The 21,551-nt window shown below is 34.4% G+C and overlaps 1 protein-coding gene across 3 annotated transcripts in view; it reads right to left on the bottom strand.

Moving 5' to 3' along the window:
- Positions 1 to 20,534, bottom strand: part of RPGRIP1L (RPGRIP1 like) — a gene marked incomplete at both ends in the record, with an annotated part of 70,648 nt that extends 50,114 nt beyond the window's left edge. For all 3 annotated transcript variants that reach the window (XM_082005775.1, XM_082005776.1, XM_082005777.1), the window contains 8 exons: positions 514 to 587; positions 1,758 to 1,904; positions 5,617 to 5,722; positions 11,819 to 11,962; positions 14,045 to 14,138; positions 16,953 to 17,251; positions 19,579 to 19,723; positions 20,450 to 20,534. In XM_082005775.1, the coding sequence (XP_081861901.1) occupies positions 514 to 587; positions 1,758 to 1,904; positions 5,617 to 5,722; positions 11,819 to 11,962; positions 14,045 to 14,138; positions 16,953 to 17,251; positions 19,579 to 19,723; positions 20,450 to 20,534 (1,094 nt within the window). The remainder of the gene's footprint in view (positions 1 to 513; positions 588 to 1,757; positions 1,905 to 5,616; positions 5,723 to 11,818; positions 11,963 to 14,044; positions 14,139 to 16,952; positions 17,252 to 19,578; positions 19,724 to 20,449) is intronic.
- Between the last annotated feature and the right edge of the window lie 1,017 nt (positions 20,535 to 21,551).

The raw sequence follows: 21,551 nt of genomic DNA, 5'->3' as shown, positions 1-21,551 counted from the left end.
CATTGTAAGCACTGCTGATACAATTTATACAATTTATTATGTATTGGAACCTTTGTAAGTATTTACATGAGCCTACACAAAAACTTCAAGCAGAACCAGTACAAGTGAAATGGCTATTATCAAAACAAACCACCCCTCAAAAATAAACACTGGAGAAGTGTCAAATATCACACTTCATATAAGTCCCCCTGAGAAGTGCTGGAAGAACTTGCACAAAAAATTCAAATGCCACTTTTCCCCAAATAAAGTAAAATAACATCAAATAAACCCAAAGGAATATATGTCTACCTAGATGCATTCTTCTTTCAACCATAACCCTAAAAAAAAAATTTACTAGAAATTCAAATAAGAACTTTTTGCATTGATGTTCAAAGTAAAGTGACTTCTACTTATTTTTAATTAGATTTTTTTAGAAGAAGTAATCTGCTATTTCAAGAGTTTTAGAACAAGTATGGAAGCTGCTCTGTTTCAACAGAACAGATGAAATACAGACAGAACACCATAAACGCTTACCTGTTATATAGCTTATCATAGTTTTCCTTCAAGAGTTCCTTCTCTTTTTCTAGATCATTTATTCTTTCCTGTAACTAAAATGAAGACGGAAGTTTCAAGCAATGCACAGCACAAAAGCAAAGTACAATGACTGTGTAAAGACAATTAGTTAATAATTTGTAGGCATAGTCAGGCTTTTATTTGTTCTTTTAATACAACAGCCTCTTAAAAGCTTCAAGATAACACCTTTTTTCACCACGTGGATTTACATTTTGCGCAGACCATCATTTTCATGTTGTTTATATGAAGCCGAGACTAACATGTCACAGTTGAACAACAGTATCTAATCACATTCTGCCTTATGCAACAAAAAATAAATCTATAGCATTAAAAATACCTTTCATTCCAGTGAGTGTTAGTATTAGCTAGATAATGGTTCCTGTAAATATTTTTTTTATTGACCTTACTAAAACAACAAGTCCTTGCTTTCAAAATACTCAATAAAGCAGGATATGGTTTTAAAGATACAAGATACTTTAACCCAGAAGATATACCCTATATGCATTACAATAGTTTAAAGGTTTGGAGGAAATATCTATGAGGTAGTCTTGGTAAACTCGGTTCCCGTAAAATACATTCAAAACAGGTAAACCAGGTGGTAAAACTAAACTTAAGTTGCTACAAAATGAAAGAAAAAACAAGTAGAGTTTGTAGACACTTAGTCCTCACGTATTGAAGAGAATGAGGAATAAAACACTTTTTAGCCCTATATCTGGGTGACTGTTAGTGATAACAATTGCCTCGGAGAGACAGTAGACAAAGAAATAGAAGTGGCTGAATCAACTGCTGAATCAGATGTAATACTACACTACACTGTAACTAAATCAGGTTGAAATAATACTAAAAAACTAGCAATATGTGATCCATAAATCAAGTAGTATTTTTTTCTGGTTAAGAAACCACTTGCTTAGTATCAGAATTGACATGAACTCCTATGCTTTAGCCTCAAATATTGTCCAAACACTGGTGCAATGATTAAGTGCATGGGGACCAGGTACGGTTCATGATTCTATGAAATGCTAGCAGCAGCCACAAGATTTTCTTTTTTATGGGATAAAAGTATACATATTACCAGGTCAGTCTTCTACATGTGTTTGAAAGGTCTATTCACAGCTGCACAATTAAACTGTATCCCATCATTAACTTTTCCCTTATCTACATGTACTATCTAAAGCAGATTCTATCTCTCTTGAACACAATCTCACCTCCTCTGTCCTTCGGTTTGAAATAGTCACTGATTGCAATTCTTTTTCAAGATGGAGGCACTTTAACCGCTCCTCTTTAAGCTGTAAATTTAGTTCATCACCTTTTGCTATTAAAGCATCATGGCTGGTCTTCAAGTTCCTTTGGTTCTATGAAAAGGAAGGAAGGAAAATCAAGAAAAAAAATAAATCACACTTAGTAGAATGTTACAGCATTCTGCATGTTCAACCAGCAGTCTCTCATGGCAGTATTTAATATATATTCTCGATGTGGTCAACAGGAGACACTCTTGAACTGAGTAACTGCAAGCAACTTTCATTACCCATGGCCAGGAGAAGGTGGCATTCTTGTTGCTCTTATGAACATTAAACCCTCAGTTCAGTCACGATGAAAACAACCAAGAAATACATCTGTTGAGCAATTAAAAGATTTTGCTGTGGTTACAGTGGTTAGACATGCTGACCAAAAACACTGCAGTAGCAAGCAAAAACGAATGTTGACCAGAGTTATGTTAATCACAGAGCTTGCCACAGCTCTGTTAACCCTTAATTGTAGATATATAATTGTTTCATAACCCTAATGCACTCAGTTCTATTTCCCTGCTAGCAGTAATTTAATGAGGGACTTATGATTTCTTTTACATTTTAATTTACTTCAACGGATTATATTGAGACACATTTAACTAATTTTAATATTAAACTGAGGATGCTGATAGAACCTCTATTTTGAGAATATTAGTTAGTATTATACACTGTGCATTCCACAATGCTTTAATAAAGCCTCATTCATTAAGAAATTCAACATAAACCACATTCAAAGTATGATTTGAAACAAAACAGCCCAAAAGCCAATCTTCTGTTTAGTAAAATGATTATATGAAAATCTATGTCAAATACATGCAAGAGTATAATGTTTAATGATTGTAGGCAGAAAAAAGTTAGCTGCTTTTTCTCCATATAATATTCCTACAAAGCAGTTAAATGGAGAAGCTGAATGTGAATCCTGCACAAACTCTTTAGGCTCACATGCAGTCTGATTATCTTAGAAAAAAAGAAAAAACCCACAGAAAATCCAGTCACCAACCTGATCTTCAGCTTCTCATATTTCTCCATAGGAAAAATATCATGGAGAATAAATAATATTAGCAGTCAGTCTTATTTCAGAGAGATAAAGAAGCATATTACTCATCAATTTTTAACAGTCTTTCTTCAGTGCTCCTCTTGTTCTGTGCTATATCTGTGAACTGCATTTCAATAACTTCAAAAAACGACACCTTAAAAATTATTCTTTTACACTCTTTTCATTTCTCTCCAGATTTCTTTCCTTTCTCCTCAACATAAGAATCCCTACAGTCTCTAACCCTTCCACTGTGCAAGTGAACTCATCTTTTCTCCCCCACCTCTCAGATTCAATTTTTTCATGAACTTGTTTTCCATTTCAATAACTTGCGTCACTTCAACCTACTACATAAGAAGAAAAAAAAAAAACACTGCACCTTGGCAAAGCTTCCTTTCATATATCATTTCACCCTTATCTCTTTCCTTCCTTTCCAAAAGAGATGAAATCAAATTCAACAATCATATTTATTCTACTGAACCATCTCATTAAAAGCACTAAAAATAGCTGCCTAAAATCTCCTTGCTTCAACTTCTTTCTAATCCTTCAGTGTCTCTGCTACTCTCCTGACTGTTTTGGATTAACTTTCCTCATTAACTTTAACGGGACTAGGACTTCACCCTCATTATTATTTTTTTTTCCCCCCCTCCAAAACGCATTCTTTTACTGGATATTCTTCTATATCCGAGTGCTCTGTCAGCACTCTTTTTCCATTATGCCCAAACTGTTTTCTATCCTGCTCTCCCTGGAATAACCCAAGACTGAGGTCACAGCAACAACTGGGATGATGATTTTAGTTTAATATTTCTAGTCTGGAATTTTATTTCTTTGGGAAACATGCCTTGATATTGTTGTCAGTTAGAAATAACTCATTTAAAGAAAATTAATATATGCCTCCTAGAAATATTGCACAAATAAACATAAACTGCTCTCAACTACAGTTGTGAGATTGTTGTACCAATTGCTCAAGAGAATAATTAACTCTCTATAGTATTTTAAGTTGTAGCTGCACAGGTTAGCATATTTCATATTACAAATCATGAAATCCTGAATGTACAGTCTGTAATTAAAGCAAATAAATATCCCAGTTGTATCCCATATATAATCCAAACAGTTTCAGGGTCCTTTGTTCTTCTAAGCAGATTTCATCATTCCTTCATTCAACTGGCTACGTTAAAATTCTTTTTTAACAAAACTGTCCTGTAAACCTTTGTTAGCAAGCTCAACTTCAATATCATTAGATGGAGCAGGATTATAGGCTCTCATCATTCTCTGGTTTCACATTCTGGGCTGAGTCAAGTTCAAAGATGAACATGAAGGAATTATATGGGTTTCAATTGCTAGAAGCTTAAAGTAAATGATAAATAACTCAATAGTAACAAAAATAATCAAGATAAACATAAAAACCCCACTAAAATCTGCTCTGTTGAGAAGTACTTCGTACGCCACCTAAGCTAGAAATTTTGGATTTTACAGTTATTCACATTTAGTAGACACGTTTCAAACATTCAAATGATTGGAAACGGGAAAACCATTGTATCCATTATCTTGTTAAAAAAAAAAAGACAGAAAACACACTCATCCTTTTCAAAAATGCAGCTTTCACTGTGAATATGAGAAACAAGGTCTTCAAATACCAATTTGAATCCTATGCATGTGTTTCTATTCAGCTGCTGCCAAGATAGAGGCGTAAGTACTTGATGTTTGCTGTAAATTACCAAAAAGTCACATATGATTTAAAATGGAACAGTTTACTTATTGCTTTCTATTTAAGAACACAAAAAACCATGTGAAACCCCTGGAATTTACATTCTACATAGTCCAGTCTGTGAAAAATTAGGAAGTGCTGCTTTGGTAGAAAAGATACAGGTATGAGACTGAGGGGGGGAAGTGAAGCAAAGTAGAGCAAAACGTAGCAGAACAACACGGGGGAAAAAGGAATGGAACAAAAATCTGATGGCACAAATATTATTTAGCATGCTAAAAAAGCAAGAAGCGGGCAGCAGTAAGAATTTGCAAGGGTATCTGCTACTTCCACCTCATAAGGCTAAGATACTTTACAAAGCTCTATTGCATGTAGGATTCCTATTCACAGGAACTCTCCCATTTCTAAGCTATTATCATACTATCACTGTCTGTATACACATGTGGTTCTGCAAATAGAGAAGCAGCAGCACAAAAATGCTGTGTAACTAAAACCTATATGGAATCTATGATGCAGTTGCATATTCTAGTGATATTTTCATAAAACTGCTCTTTTGTAAATCTATTACTCACAGTAGCCCTCCAAAATAATTCCCATGAATCTATGAACACAAATTAAGTCCTAATGTCAGAACTCTAAACAGCCAAACCTCTCTAACTTTATCAAAGACTGATAAAGTGAAGGGGATCTGGTACTCCTTCTTTAGCAAATCAGTACATTTAAGTCAAAGCCCTCTTTTTAAATGATCAGGAATCTCTTTAGATAGCCAGACAACTCAGTTCATTCTCCAAAATCTGCCTGGGATGGCTTTGCAGATAAAATATTTAAGACCTGCTAGACCCTTCTGGGGAAAAAAAAAAAAAAATTAAGACTGAAAACCCTACACATTTGGAGTAGCTTGGGCACAATGTATTGGTTTGTGGTTTTGTTTTCATGTACTCAGCATTGACTCAGAATCAAGAACTGTGTATATTTATTTTCCATTTATGCATGCTTATGTGACAAGAGTAAAGGAATGTTACTGACCAAATTGCAATTACCTCTTGAAGCTGGAGAAGTTTTCCTTCCATTGCTGAAAGAGCATTGCTTTTCTCAACCAGCTGTTTATGGACCTTGATCATTTCCACATTGTCCCGAATGTTTAACCTTCAAAATTGTATTAAAAATAAATGCATCATAAGCTTAAATATACAGAATGAATTATCTTATTATTTTTGTCTTGAAAAGTTGAAATCCTTTGCAAATCAGCTGTCTATAACACATTTGGGAGAAGATTTAGTGTGTAGTAACCAAATTAATTTCCTCTTCTATTACGGAATTTAGGTAAATAAACATTCTACCACATGATGACATAGCAACTTGAAACAATACATATACATATTTGTTTATCATATTAAACTATATATGACAGGAAGATAAAACAGCCCTATACCTAAAGAGATTATTTGTTTTCCATTCACTTCTTTTCCACCCTCCAAAGTATTTGGTGCCAGTAGATTACCATTTTATGGAGTTTCCTCTTAGAGTTTAAACCTATCAAATACTGCTACAAAAAAGTGATTTAGCACTTTATATTGTAACACTTTAAGGATGGCATTCAAACAAGCTGCAGGTGTGTCTTAGCTGCATGAAAATCACTTAATATCCATGTAGATGTTCTATATTGTTACAATTCTAAGATTAATTTGACAACATACTGTTTAATAGAAAGGATGTTTAAAATAATTCAAAATTTAAATAAATATTGATTTCTGATGTTTTCCCTTACTTCAAACAGCGAAACTAAACCCCATTATTTTCACAGCTTCTTCGAGTATGGAAAAGAAACTAATTCTGATTTGTATTAGTATAAAATATGGTAAAATCAGAATAAATCTTTAGCATTTGAAACGGTAATTTCTCTTCCAATATTTATTTATTTTAGACATATCGGAGGAATTGTCACAATGCCATGCTGGAGCAAAAAAATGGACTACAAAGCTCACACATCTGTAAACCAGCTGAGTATGTGAAATACTTTTCTTTTATTCTGTAAAGTATCAAAGCCTATTGTGTTTTGGCATTGCCCAGTTAATTGTCCTTACACAGAAGATAAACACACTCACAAACCTGAGATCTTCCGCAAGAAACAGCCCTAATGCAATGCTAAAACTATCATGTGTCTAAAACATGTTATCTACATAAATTTAAGTTGTGGTGAGTATAGACAGCAGCACTGTCTCATGCTAGCTATTTAAAAGCTAATGTAGTGGCACGTTTTTATTAATCTTGTTCCACACATCAAACAAAAGGCTCTGATGCCTTCAAAGGCTTTTTCTTTCTCTTCCCCCCCTTTCCCCTTTTTTTTAAGCAGGGGGCTTTTTTTTTTTTCCTTTTTTTCTTTTTAAGTAGAAAAAGGAGCAGATGATAGTGAAATTTATGATGTACAGATGTAAACCCCATGGCTCCTGACAATCAACATTAAGTATTTTTTCAACCGTGAATGAAACAGCATTTCATTTGAACAGGTTAGGGGTACTGATATTATGAAGTAAATTATTGAAATTCATAAGTCAAAAATTGCTTTTTATTGGGATTATTTCAATTCTTACAATTTTAAGAGCATTTATCTCATGAAGTTTCTAGCTACAGAAAGCGTGTGCCACTAATTTCTTATTAGTGCATTACGTCAATCACAATCTCAGCTCTCATTATACGCTATAGCAAGAAAATTATTTCTCTACAGTAGTTCTACAATATTTTGTTTATTTATTTAAATAAAATATGTCTAAGAAATGTCCAGTGCATCTAGGCTCACGACAAGGAGCTTGCTGTTGAAGAACAAAATCATTTCAGAATTTCTGGGCAAGGCAACGTTAATTGAGGAATAATATGTTGGGAAGATTTATTTTTCTATAAATGAAGTCACAAGACAGTAGAATAGAGTAGAAATTAATTATCTACACAGCTTTCCCCCTCTCAGGTAGTTGATGTATTCTGCTACCAGAACATCTGCCCAGGTATTCTGATGTAACTTAAAAATAGGGGTTATATACAGATTTGATATACTGTCCTGAAGACATGGAGGTACACCTGGAGCAAAAGTTAGAAAAAGAAAAGGAACTAATATCCCTTTTGAGGTAGTAACCTGAACTAATGGGCATACGATTTAGCTCTAGCATACCTTCTGCCATAAATGCAGAAATAAGGAACATGAACTCTATCCTTCCACTCTAGACCTCATCTAAAAGCTGGATTAAAAAGTCTGAAATTGGAAATGAAGTTAGGAGAAAGTGACTCTTTAAACAAATAAGAATTACGTTTGGGGTTAATGTCTGAAGTACACCAAAGAGACAAATCTCTTCTCCAGACCTCTCATCATTTGGATTAAAAGCATATAGAGTGGGGTCCCAATAACAGGCTGGGGACCAGCTGCGTGGGAATGGGGGACTGATAGCAACCTACACCAGAAGGAAATGATTAAAGAAAGGATCTTGACCTGCACTGTACAAATTTATGCCAGTAAATCCCAGATGGCAAAGCTAATAAAATTGAGCTCTAATTAAACCACATCCCTTGCATCTTGTCTTTACTTCCATATGAGCAGGACATGGATACAATACTGAGACTACTCTCAAAGAGTCCTGACTGTTTTATCAACTGGGCCTGTGGCTCACAAACTTTCCCCTTTCACATTCAGAACAAGAAAAACAAGCAAGTAAAAAAAAAGTCACCACCATACTTCTCAGGATCACTTACCCTCTGTCTGGCAAAATAAATAAAAAGGTTTCTAGGCTAACAGTTCTCAATCACAAACGCATCAATGGCCAAGATACATAGACTCCCAAGCAGAGAAGTAAAGGATAGAACTGTGCAGTACTCTGCTCATTTTACAGTGCTTAGGAACTAACAGGATTATATATTGATATACATTATGTTCTTTCCTTTACCTGTTATTCCTTATAGGAAGTCAAATATAAAGGGGAAAAAAAAAAAAACCCTCAAAAATGCTTACCTTCTAGTAGCACCTTTATGTTGTAATTGCTAGTATATTTGCAATAAGCAAAACACTAACATTGCATCAATAGCTCTCGCATCCAAGTAACACAGATTATTTAGATACCAATATAAAACTCTCTATTTGTTTCCTTGGCTAAAGAGCCATCTACAAATGAAGAAAAGTCATGATCTTTAGGGAAACTGATTAAAAATTAAAAATGCAAATACAAGGGTGTTTTCTACCAGACATGATTTAGCAAATCTGTATACATGCTGTAGTCTCTCAAAACCGTTTAGATGATGCATTGTGACTAACATGTTCAACATTTTGGTCCAGGTCTGCAATGCTATAATGCAAACACAGAAATCATGTGTGCATCAGGTGAGATACTCCTGCCCAAAACCCCACACATTTAATAGGTCTAATTCCAAAGTCACGTTGCGGCAAAAAATGCCAAAGGAATTAAAAACTGACTGGCAAATAAGCTTTTTCATTAAAAAAAACAACCACCAAACAAACCACAAAAACCCCCACAAATGTGCAAAAACCAAGTACCTGTTTCGCAAATACATTTTGGGGTGGCTTTAAAAATGTCTTTGGAAAGTACAATGAGCAATTAAGTTATTTGAAGCTAGCTGCTTGCAAAATGTTATTGTTTAGACTTAATGTTTTAACTTGCATGTTGTGTATCATAGACATCAAACCATGAGGTGGTTATGGTTTTGGCCATCTTTGAATTAAAAACAGTCAAACTAAATACAGTTAAATTTTGTAGTTAAGAAAATGTCTTTAGTCTAACAACCCACAGGCCAAGTTTCCCCCTTAAGCTAGAATTAAGTCAGAATTATATATTCCTGAAACAATCACCAAACAATCTCTAGTGAAATATTGGAAAAAAAAAAAAATTGATTGCAGCCATGTTACAATAATCAAGATTGAGGAGTACACTGCATATGAACTCAGCTCTGTTATGTAGCTCTTGAGTTGTTATACAGAAACTGTAGTGAAGCTGCAATGCCAGCTTAAAAATATAACTGGATTTCTTGTGGGTATAGGACTCAGGATAACTAGTATCTCTATCCCTTACCACTGATGGATCAATGATTATTAACTGTGTCTGCTTCACTACTTGGAAACTACAGTTATTTCAATCACAAGAATTTCTTAATCATGTAGCAGAGTAAAGAATGTTTTCCTAAAGGTTGAAAGTAACCTAATTTTGTTAACACCAGGCTGAGATCAAATGGTACTACAACATGAAGATTGGTGGAAGCACATTTATTATGTCCTTTTGGCACCATACAGTTCCTAAATAATTTCAACAGATTAACTGTCTTTGGGTAGTAAAGTAACTAGATGACAGCCAAGTGTATTCTTACAAAACACAAGAAAAAGCTGCCAATTGTACCAAAATTTGAAGATATAAACTACAAAGACGAAATAAGATGACCTTATCAGTCACCCAAATTTCCAAATTTTCCTCCAACATTCCGGTATTGACAATTTCTTCTCTGCTGATGCATAGAAGATTAAAAAAATAAGAATTACATAGAACCCATAAATCTATCTCTGTAATAAAACAACTAACACAGACTGTTCTAGATAGCAGTTACAAGACTTCCAAGAAAGAAAACCAATGAAAAACTCCTAAAGCTAATATGTATAGGTACCTATAGTTACAGTTAAACCTGGAGAGAATAGTATCCCTCTAAGTTACAGCTCTGGATTGTTCAGTATAAAAAAAAATATATATAACTTGAAAAACATGGGGATTAACAGCCTTCCATAAAACATTCTAGTGGCAAAATTATAGAACTCACACTATGCTGGATATGCACTAGCGGACATTTTCCAATGTCTTTCCCAGTGTCTTCAAACACAGTAACTGTTAAATATTTAACGTATCTTTTATCCGGTTTCAAACAAGAAATAGACTGTAAAGGAAATAATTCCAGAACTTCAAACACGAATTCACAGATTGTAACTTAGGTCAAGTATCATGGATTGTACACAAGTAATTTGAGCAACGTAAATAAATAAGGATCTGCACTACTTTTTATAGACTGACTTTATTTAAGGATTTTTTATCTGACTTTGAAGTGTATCTTTACATTAAAACTCCTTTAAAATTTCACAGAAACATGGTAGCTGACATGGAATTTAGAAGTTATGCTTGGTTTCTGACTGCTGTACTTAAAGAACAGTGTTTATCTATAGAAAAAATAAAGCACAGAAGTTCTTTGAGATTTGTATCTGATCATTTTCAAATGATGAAAAAATCTTTTAAATATTTTCTGAATTCACTGTAGGCACAGACTGAGAAATTATTTATGGTAATAACTTCTTTAACCTATTTAAACTATATAAAGGAAATTCTGAATAGGGGAGACTTACGACTTTGTGAATAATTTAATAGCAAACATTATGATGTATTATTTATGTAGCACTACTGATGCATAAAAGAATGCTCATACATGATACCGGGGTCCCTCTTTTGAAGGTAGTTAAAGAACTGACCACCTATTTCTCATCCAAGTAGAACTTTCGTTGAAATCAAATGAGTAAGGAATGCAGGATCGTGGCATATTATATCCTTAATACAATTAAAAGTAACTGGCTGAAGTTGAAACAGTCAAAAGAGGGAAAATATATGCAACGCTATATAATTTTGCATATATTTTTGCAAAAGTAAAGAAAACAGAGAAAGAAAAGAGATTAAACTAATAGAGGCTTTACTGTGAAACATATTCCACAAGCATGTTTGTCTTACTTTGTTCCACTGCACAGCTATACCATAGCCCTTCAAAAATTTGCTAATCTACCCTTACAGGGCCATTATTTTTCTAGTATTTATAGACTCCAAATTGTCAATGAGTATTAATGAACATTAAATTATCCACTATGAACCTGTATCTAAAATTTTCTAAGAATTATATTGAATAAACAATAGATGATTAACATTTAATGAGTTGAACTTCAGTTGAGTCTGAATCAGCTGGAAATGAATTCTCTAAAATGGTAATTATGAACTTCTTTGTTTATTTGTGAAAAAACATAATAACCTATTATCATATCACTCTCCTTGCTTAGAATTATACATGGCTCTTTGGTAAAACATTTCATGACTTAAGTTTCACCAAAGGAGGGGGGAAAAAAAAAATTAATAAAGCACGTATTTTGTAAGAGAACAAGTAATTTTCACAGCTATATATAAGCATGATGACATAGCTCTTCTAATGCGAGATTTCCACTTTTGACAATACCTTTGGCTTGTTGTTTCTTGCTCTTTCAGCCGTAGGACGGATTCTTCAATTTCCTTTTCTTTCCTTCTTAGCTGACTCACAAGCATCTCTCTGGCATGTTCTAGTTCCTCAATGTGTTCCCTTTGGGACTCAATCACAGTCTCCCTGCAAGTACAAGAAACTTACGTTCCAAAGCAAGGTAGGTATTTAATAAAAGAAAAAAATTAAATGAATACTCAAGAGAGAAAAATTTTTTTAAAAGGTTCAGCAAAATCTGTATTTCTTAATGACATGTATCACAACAGAGTTTGAAGAGTTCAACTTACTATGAAAATAATTAGAGGTTATCACATGAAAAGATGTGAATAGTACAATAAATAGATAAATAATTGAAACATTATCAAACACAACAGAAACAACATAATACTCTTAAAATAAATGTTTACGTAGACTGAATAATGTTTAGCAGAACCTAGCCGAAAACATCATTTATGTCTTATACTCTGTACTAAACATACCTTCCTCCTAATCCACTAGTAGCAAGCATTTCTGTGAAAGGAAAACACCATTGCTACCTATCAAAAGAATACGAGATCTTCAATGGATGGAGCAGTGAGAATAATTTTTAAGCTTTTATTCCGAGTTGAGTAGCTTTACAAAAAAAACCCTCCACATTAAGTGTCTTCAACAGTGGAAATTATCCAGTAGATGCAATTAAAAAAAGGCAGAAAACTACAGAGATCAGAGTCTGAATAATTTTTAGTAGGCCACAACTTTAAGGCTTTGATTTTCTTGACAATTTAATCTCAGATATCTTTCAATAACATTTCTTCTAATAAGAATAAGCAACACTTTATCTACAATTTTTTCCACGCTGGAAGTTTTGATGCATAAGTTACAGTTCTTCATATACTTATCGTAGACTTAAATACCCAGGAATTTTTGGCCATGTGCTTGCTTTTCTACCCAAGTGCACCGTTCTGAGCAACTGTGGTTATTTTTTCCACATTTGTGAGAACTGAACTCTCTGAAAAAATGCTATTTGAATGTTTTCTGCATTATAACACAATGTTTTTGATCAGTCTTAGGAGAAAAGCTGTTGTGAACACCAAGATTCATGGCAGTCTTAATGGATAGCGCTTATTTTAACAGTCTTCAGAAGCGATAGGTAATAGGAGAAATAGCCCTTTTATGGCCCATCGCTATAAAATCACTACTATTTTTTTTTCAGTAACAACATTCCATTATAATGCAAAGTATTTAAAAAAAATTAACTGTTCAGCAAGGGCTAAAGTCAGACAGGATGCTAGCAAGAGTGCCATTTAAACAGTGCCAAATAACTGAAATTTATTTACTGAGATCATTTACAAGAATATTTCTGTAAAATTATTTCCTATGATCCCAGTAAATCTTTGTGTTTACAAAACTTCAAGCACAAAATACATAATTGCACATTAATTCATATATTTGCATACTTAGCTTGTCCATTTATTGAAAATTTAGCATTTACATTTATGTCTAAAAAGCATAATAGGTTCTGATATACTTTGGAGAAGAAAAATGTTCTAATCAGACCTCACTATGTTTAAATTAGAAATTAACTACTTTTTCTCCATCCTATCTAACACCTCTTTGTTCTGAGGCAGTGTCTACATTAAGGATGTTATTAAGAGTTTCCTGAGCTTCAATTTCAGTTAAAAAGTGCAACTGGACTACAGCCAACTTTCAAAAGCAGAAGTGAATCAGAATCATTTTACATTGCTATCCCATATAGCGCTTTTTGCAACTTATCCATAAAATCTGACCACCTCTAGAAATGAAGCTTAAATACATCAGTGTAACACATTCAATATAGTCACCACTTGCGTGGGTTATCCTACACATTTTAGGAGTTCTGTTGGTAATAATTTTGCAGCTAAGATTCTTTCTGCTTTTGTCAGTTTTGTCCAGTAGTAAGCTAGGCAGCATTGTATCCTAGCAAAACAAAAGGCTCACCATTGAAGATCAATTTTTAACTTCCAGCCAAATTCTTATGTATCTACATTCTGCATTTAAATTTCTGATCCTATGTTTTCCTTATCACAACACTTCTACATTGTTACCAGCGTTACTGTTGTCACATCCAACAACTTCACTTTATTTTCTGAAGTAAAAACTTCTGAAAAATGTGGGGGTTTTTTTCCTTCAAGAAAACCACAAGTTTTAACAATTACAATGACAAAAAAAAGAGAAATATTAAAATCATACAGATTTCTTATTTCAGCCCTTGGATCCTCGAGCAGACTCTGCCCACATCTTGGGGGGTTGGGTGATCTCACTTCTAAATCCTGAAATCTCATTCCTGAAAACAAAGAAAAGATAAATTTTTGTCATGCTGAATGAAAAAGCATTTAACAAAAACCCCATCTCTATACAGTACGAACACAGTATGAACACTTACAGCACCTACATAGATGCCATAAAAAGTATTTTTCTATCTAATTCACATGGAAAGAGATAATAAAAGGATCTGCAACATAGCTGCTGTAAAATTTGAACTATGGGCAATACAGCATGCGCTGTTAAAGAGAAGTGTTAAAACCTGTCTTGAAATGGTTTTCTTGGAAGATTTTACTTTTAAAGACAGAGAACAGAGAGGCAGTGTCTTCAAAGACGACCAATATCAATATAATTAAACAGGAACATGGACTTGTAATCACCTTTTCTCTGATAGCACTTTTTTACAAGACCATGAGTGTCATTTACCTAGACTAGCAACTACAGGACCATTTTCAGCAGCAGTGCAAATATTTCCTTTCCTTTTAGAAGCACACTAAGTCCCGGTGAAGAAGAAAAGTGAGAATTACTTAAGAAAGAATTGTTAGTTCAGGACTTAAAGTAATGGTTTCTCCAAATCCTTCTCCTTCTTCTCTTTCTTCAACAAGAAGAAATTAATGAAGTTTTGAGGTGGGACCTAACTATGCATTAAATTTCAAATACGGCATTAAGGCTGCCATCCCTCAGTCCCCAAAATGGAGTCATTTAGGTTCGAGGTACAACAATAACAGCAGGTTCACAAAACAACTGAAAAAAAATGTATCTACTTAGCATTTGTGCTGAGTTAACTTGATTTATTTATATGTTTTGAATGTTGATCTTTAAGTATTATTTTAAGGTATTTTAAGGTATATGCCTAGAGTATATATTTTTTTAATTTATTTTGTTCAAATAATGATATATCTTAGATGGCTATACTCAATAAATAAAGTAATGAGAGGAACCAGTGAGTATTTAGTGAAGATTCATACTTGATCACATCTTTCATATCAACTTACTACAGTATTTGTAAATCAGCCAAACACAAAGCAGACACAGTAAGGTGTATTTATTATTTATGGATTCTTCTTGCCTCTTCATACCCTGGAGACAGCTAAGTTCTCCTCAATTTTTCCTGGCACTTATTTTGTTTTTGGAGAATTGCTCTGAATATTTTCTGATCTGCACTAAAAAAATTTTCAGATTCAGCCTCATGGTTCCAGAGAGCAATGTAAGAGTCCAGCAGTCTTTAAAGACAGGAGGAACATACCCAACACCAGACTGCTATATTTATCATCATTAATCAAAAGGGCAGTATGAGAAAACATGCAAGAGAAAAACATGAAACACCATATGCTAATGAATACTATAGAAAATATTCTCTGACCTTCTGGAAGACAACACTACTGTGTCCAAGTTCTGAGTATTGGTTACTAGACTTTTAATAACAGTCTTCACCTCAGAAAAGTGTGTTCAAGAAACTGCATATTCATAGCACTCCAATTATCAGAATCCCTTCTAGTATGGACATGGTCTTAGAACAAAGATAGGCACACTAGAACTTCTGAATGTTATCTGAACTGGACATTCTGTGGACAGCGTTTCATTTTTTTTTTCTTCCTCATGTTCTCTTCAGTTTAAGAAGCACTGCCTCAGTCAGCATGGCCCCAATCCTAGTTCTGCATGGGAAATCTTTGATCTGGATCTGTTGCTATGCCAAGAGAAGTCCTCACAGCATGCCATATCGACATTCGATCTTCAATCCTTGAACCAAGTCGCCCTTTTCTCTCTGCTAGCACTGGGCCTGAATTAATTCATTATATTTCTACTCTATTTTTGCATTGTTAAAACAGGAAAAAACAAAAAACAACAAAAAAAATTTGTTTTGGTACTAAAGCTGCCTAAATCATGACATAAAGTGTGAAAATGTTGGTGTATTTAATATGTGAAAACTTGCACTTTATTCAAATTAAAGCAGCAAAGTGGTAGAGCCAATTGCTTTTTATTGCCTGTCTACAAACATGAGAATTGTTTCTGTTTTCGTATACCTGAATAATCGACGTAACCAAAATAAAGACCAATGGGAGGATGAGAAGCTAAGGAGACAATTCTGATGACTCAGTTTTGAATCAGGACCAACATAGCTGTCTTGTGGTTTTTTTGAACACATTATTTTGTACAGTGTACAGTTAACTCAGTACAACTACTCCTAAAAAGTTCGTATGACAACAGAAAGGTTTTAAAGTGTAATTTCCAAATGTAGCTACCATAAATAAAGGACCGAGAGTGAGACTGCCTTAAGCAGTAAGTCTTGACAGTAAAAAGCACCATTAAAGACGGCTGCATTGTGGTATTTTCTTTCGAAAGTCCACACATGTAATAGTTTTTCAAGTCTGCAGTGTTGTGTACACATGTATCAAGAGATTAGAACAAACCTTGAAATTAAAAAAGGAAAAACATGTGCAAACAAACTACAGATGTAAAACTTTGTTATAACATGATAATGCTAAACTTTTTCATATACCTCTTTTATAAGCCTTTAACTTGTAGAAAAGTTATACTAAGAAAGTCCCATGATTTTAACTGTTAGAAAACTTGCTTGATAACTACTTCGTTTCCAAATTTGTACTTTTGTTTTACCCCTACCACTGTGGATTCTCAAAGTAAGGACTTCAAAGGCAAACAAGTTACCACAACTGCTGTAAATAAATACAAAAAAAGGGCAGGGGGGAAGAACAATATTTCTGCCTGCAGGTACTATTGCTCACTGATGAACAGAAAAGAGTACATACTGGCTACAGTGAAGCAATAATTAGTGGTACCCACATGAACCACTATTCTTAATAAAGGTGAATTATACCTTTCTTTGCGTGCTCCGGCATGCCAGCAGCCTCACTCGCTCTTTTGAGACCAGTGTTAATACGAGATTGAACATAGCTGTACGGAAAAGGCCTATGGCCTTGAATCTGGAGCTGTTGTTTAGTTGAAATTAGTTTGCTGCGGAGGCTCTCGTTTTGTTTCTCAAGCTCATGAACTCTCTCTTGCAAATGCTCAATCATTTCTTCAAGCTCCACAGCCTGACCCAGCCGCTTGGGGCCGCCACCAACCTGTTCAGACCTTTTTTTATCATTAACAAGCCGTATTAACTTGGTGGCCATTCTGGAGAAAATAATAAAAAAGATGAAAAAGAATGTGAAAAGTCAGCATAAAAAGCATTCTGTTGAAAGGAACATAATCACTGTGAAGACTTCAGCATAGAACCTGAATAATAAATTTCAGGTTTTGATATAACTATTACTGCCTGTGAAGAACTCTTTGAAGATAATTGAAACCACTGTGCAGCAATCTGCTTTATAGCACTGACAAATAACAGTTTCCTAAGGCTTATCATTTAAGGTTAGTAAAGAGAGGACACATATTTACTCCATATGCTGCCTAAATGTAATTTTTAACGCATGACCTTCCTTATATAGGAACCTCTGCATGCTGTTAAGTAAAGTTACAGATTTGGGATGTGGTGGGGCAAACTATAAAAGCTACAATTCCACAAAACATTCAACTATTGAAAGAATGCTAATAATGTGCAACATTCCAATGATATATCATTTCTAGCATTTTAGGATTTAAATATATATTTCAGTTCTAAAGTGGCTAAAATATGTAGGTGGAGATATTTAAGAAGGTACTCTGGAAAAAGAGATTTCTCATTACCATACTCAATTTTATACGTGGTAAATATTGCCAATGTGCTTCAGAGAAGGAACGGTTAGCTGAAGAATATAATTACATACAGAGGGTATGGTTTTCATCTATCTTTAAAGGATACGAATTTTGCTTTTGGCATCTCAAGAGTTGTACCTTTGATTTCCTTTAGTTTTGATAAACACTGGTAAGCTAGAACAAAAGGCAGAAAGGGCACATGGAGGTGATGTAATATACAAGAACAGAAAACATACCCAGCAGTAAATGGAAAAAACTTGGCATATAAAGAAAGAAAAGGTGGCTTTGATGAGAGAGACAAGTTCAAGACTTTACAAAATTGGTCGCACATCTTCAAGACCTGTATCTAGTTTACAGGGAATCTATCTTTGCAGATCCAGAAAGAAAACTGAAAATAAGGACACAATTTCTTTAAGGGGGCTTGTTTTATTTTTGTATACTTGTGGACAGAAGCTTCTACTTAAAAAGAACAAAAATGAAACAAAAAAGATCAGTAATAACTTTACCATGTCACAGAATGTTACTTGCCTGTAAGCTGTTTTTTTATTTATTTGTTTTTTTCAGTGTACTTCTACTGCAAATTCATTCCAAATTTTTAGTTACAAGGGTTCTGGCATGAGGGATGCTGGGAAAGAAATTTAGTTTGAGTATTTAAGGTTTTTCTCTGGCAATCTAAACAAAACCTGTATTTTATATTTTCTGTGCCTTAAAAATATTAATTCAGGTATTCCAATTTGGACATTCTGTGCAATTTTACTTCAGTGGATGATGAGTGCATTTGATAAGTCATCTAACAGAAACACACAACATCTTATTTGGAATAAGCCAACGATTCATTTGTTCCACCATCTTGTATTTGACAGTAGTCTGACAGAAAAGATAGAAGTTATGGCATGCTGGTCAATGTGATCCTGACTCACTGAATACTGAGTCAAAAGGAAAGAAATTTTTGGACTTTAGAAAAGTACAAAATAGTCCCACCTCTAGAGACAGCATCTTCAGATGTCCTTTTATGAATGGTTTAGCTTCTAACCAGAAGCTGGCTTAGATGCAGCAAGATTTTATTATCTTAAACACAGCACAATGTGAACACAGGGTCACAGTGCTTTTGGATTAATTAGCCCTCCTGGAATACAGTAATACCATGAACAGTACTTCTGAGTCCAGACTGGTTTGCCAATACCGCACTAAGTTTAATAATCAGTGTAAAGTTGCTTGTATATATTTGGGTACGCTGGGTACTGTGCTCCTCATGCTTCTTGGGACTTCTTCAATGAAGTTATCTATTACCCTGAGAGTAAAGGAGAGCTGGTCATAATTATAAATATATTTGAGGGTTAACTAGACGATAAAAGGCTAGATGCTAGTCAGGTTCTTAGAGGACGCAGAAGGACAAAAAAGGGGCAGAATCGCTCTGTATAGGCCATTGTAATTCTAGGACAAAATTCCTGATGAATAATTAGGCTTCTATAGCCTCTTCTTTAGTTCCCAGAATAGCTGTTGAATTGGTACTCAGACAGCATAGCTATGAATCCAAGCGACCAACTCCGAAGCAAATGGATAGCAGTGTATTTCTCTGCGTGGAGATCTAATATGGCCCACTGCAAAAAAATTTCCCATGCACCACAGAGACAACCAGAAATCAATACAAAAATGAATTCCAATGAGTCATTTTTGTTACTGTTTTAAAAAATTTAATTTATTCGTAACGCATCGAAGGGCAAAAATGTTATTGTGAGCTAAAGTAAAAACATTAGAAGCCATACCTTTTAATTTTCTCCTCTTGCTTATTTGCATGCTGTTTGAGTAAGATGTTGTCATCACGTAAACGAAGAAATCTGTCTTCCAGTTCCTCTCGACTGACTCGTGAAACAGCTTGTCGAGCTTTTACATTCTGTGTAGTTGATGATTCTACCCAAACCAAGACAACTTTAAATTACCTTCAATACAGTCAACAACATGCAATCCAAAGTCTAACTCATTTTGAAATACTGGAAAAAAAAAAAGACAGTTTTCCAGTAATTTTATTATTCACTTCCTTTTCCCTCCCTCTTACAGATAAAGTAATTCAAGTGATACACCAAACTGATTACCTACTAGACAACACAAAGGAAATAGTTTAGCAAGTAACAAGGTACTGTCAAACATACTACATAAATAATATCATCATTACCACAGAGATGCTTTATCATCTGTTTCAAAGTTAACATACTCTCTTGAAGCTTGAGAAGATTAACTCATAATTCTGTAAATTTACTCAGATACAAGACTAAGCCCAGTACTTCCATTCTAATAGCAGCTGAGTAACATATCAGAATTACATAGTACTTTAGGTACCCATTTTGTTAAATGGGTCTGGCCTTGTCCTCAATTCAGCAAAGTCGTCTTTTCTTCTGGAAGGATGAACGTTATAGCTCACTGAGATTTCCAGTGTTTAGCATCTCACAGCAACTTCGCTTTTACAACAAGCAACATGAACACAGGATGGGTCATTATATCTTTCAGAATTTAACCCAGATTTTGAACAGTATTTGAACTTAATTTTGTGAGTGGGAATGTCAGAAACATTTTTAGAAAGAAACTAAAGAAGCCACTGGTCAAAGTCTGTAACTGTCATAAATATCACCTGGTACGAACCTTGTAATCCTCCAATTCCAGCTAGAGTTAAACCTACATCTCTCACAGGCAGGTCCCCCACAGTTTCATCAGCTGGAACAGACATGGCTTATCTACGGATAACAAAATTCAAAAGAAATTCTTCTCCATCTGTAACTTAAACTGCGAGACTAGAACAAACTACAATATATCATATAAAATAAAAGTAATGACAGGTTCATTGAAATGACAGACTTGTACGTCACTGTAAATGTTCCTATCTCAATTGTTATCGCTCAAAGAACAATCTAAACTTTTAAGTTTGACATTATGCCAGTTTTAATTTGTGCACAAAACACGGCTTCTTTGTTATGCAATCACTCCAATTTTATTTAATATATGTAGAATCAGCTTTTTTAACTTCTAGTTCTGTTGTCTTCAGCAACCTTTGGGCTAAGGCCATATTTCTAAGTGCGTGCGATAGGCGGACCTGTGGGAGGTTTTTTTATTTTGGTTTGGGTTTTTTTGGTCATTTTAAGACAGGACAAAGCTTAAGGCATCAACTGGTAGAGGAGTAATGCCATCTTCCACATTTTGAATGGGCCTCTTTCAAACAGAGGTGCTGGGGATTATGAAGTCATTTCAGTGTTGCCTACCAATTCCCTTAGTCTTTTTTCAATCATTGTCATAAGGGAAATTACTCCCCAAGATAGAGAATCTCCTATGAACGATTCTCATAAATCCAAACACATTTCTTTCTTGAAGCAACACAAAGCTTAGGTACATGACAAAGTGCGATTAGGAAAGTATTCATGTGAGAAAGTAGCACATTTGTTTCAATGTAGTATATGAAGATACTTGTTAACAACTACTGTTTCTTCTCTTCCAGTGCAGAAAACGGGGTGTGGGCCATACAGCCAAGTAAGGCTGAAATCATGTGAAGAGAGAGACATGAAGTCCTTTGGACAGCCTCTTTTTTCTCCTGTTGTTATCATCTCTCCAGGTGATATAAACCCCCAGTGAATCAAAAAACATTTAGGAAAGCACTGGAAAATTAACAGTGATGTTACTAACGAGCTGCAGAAGACAAAACTGACAAGTATAACCTACAAGACATTCCATCCCATCTGTTAATTCTATCACA

Source organism: Phaethon aethereus (genome assembly GCF_964289735.1).
Source record: "Phaethon aethereus genome assembly, chromosome: 13".
NCBI classification, from domain to species: Eukaryota; Metazoa; Chordata; class Aves; order Phaethontiformes; family Phaethontidae; genus Phaethon; species Phaethon aethereus.
This window is presented reverse-complemented; position numbering and strand designations above follow the sequence as displayed.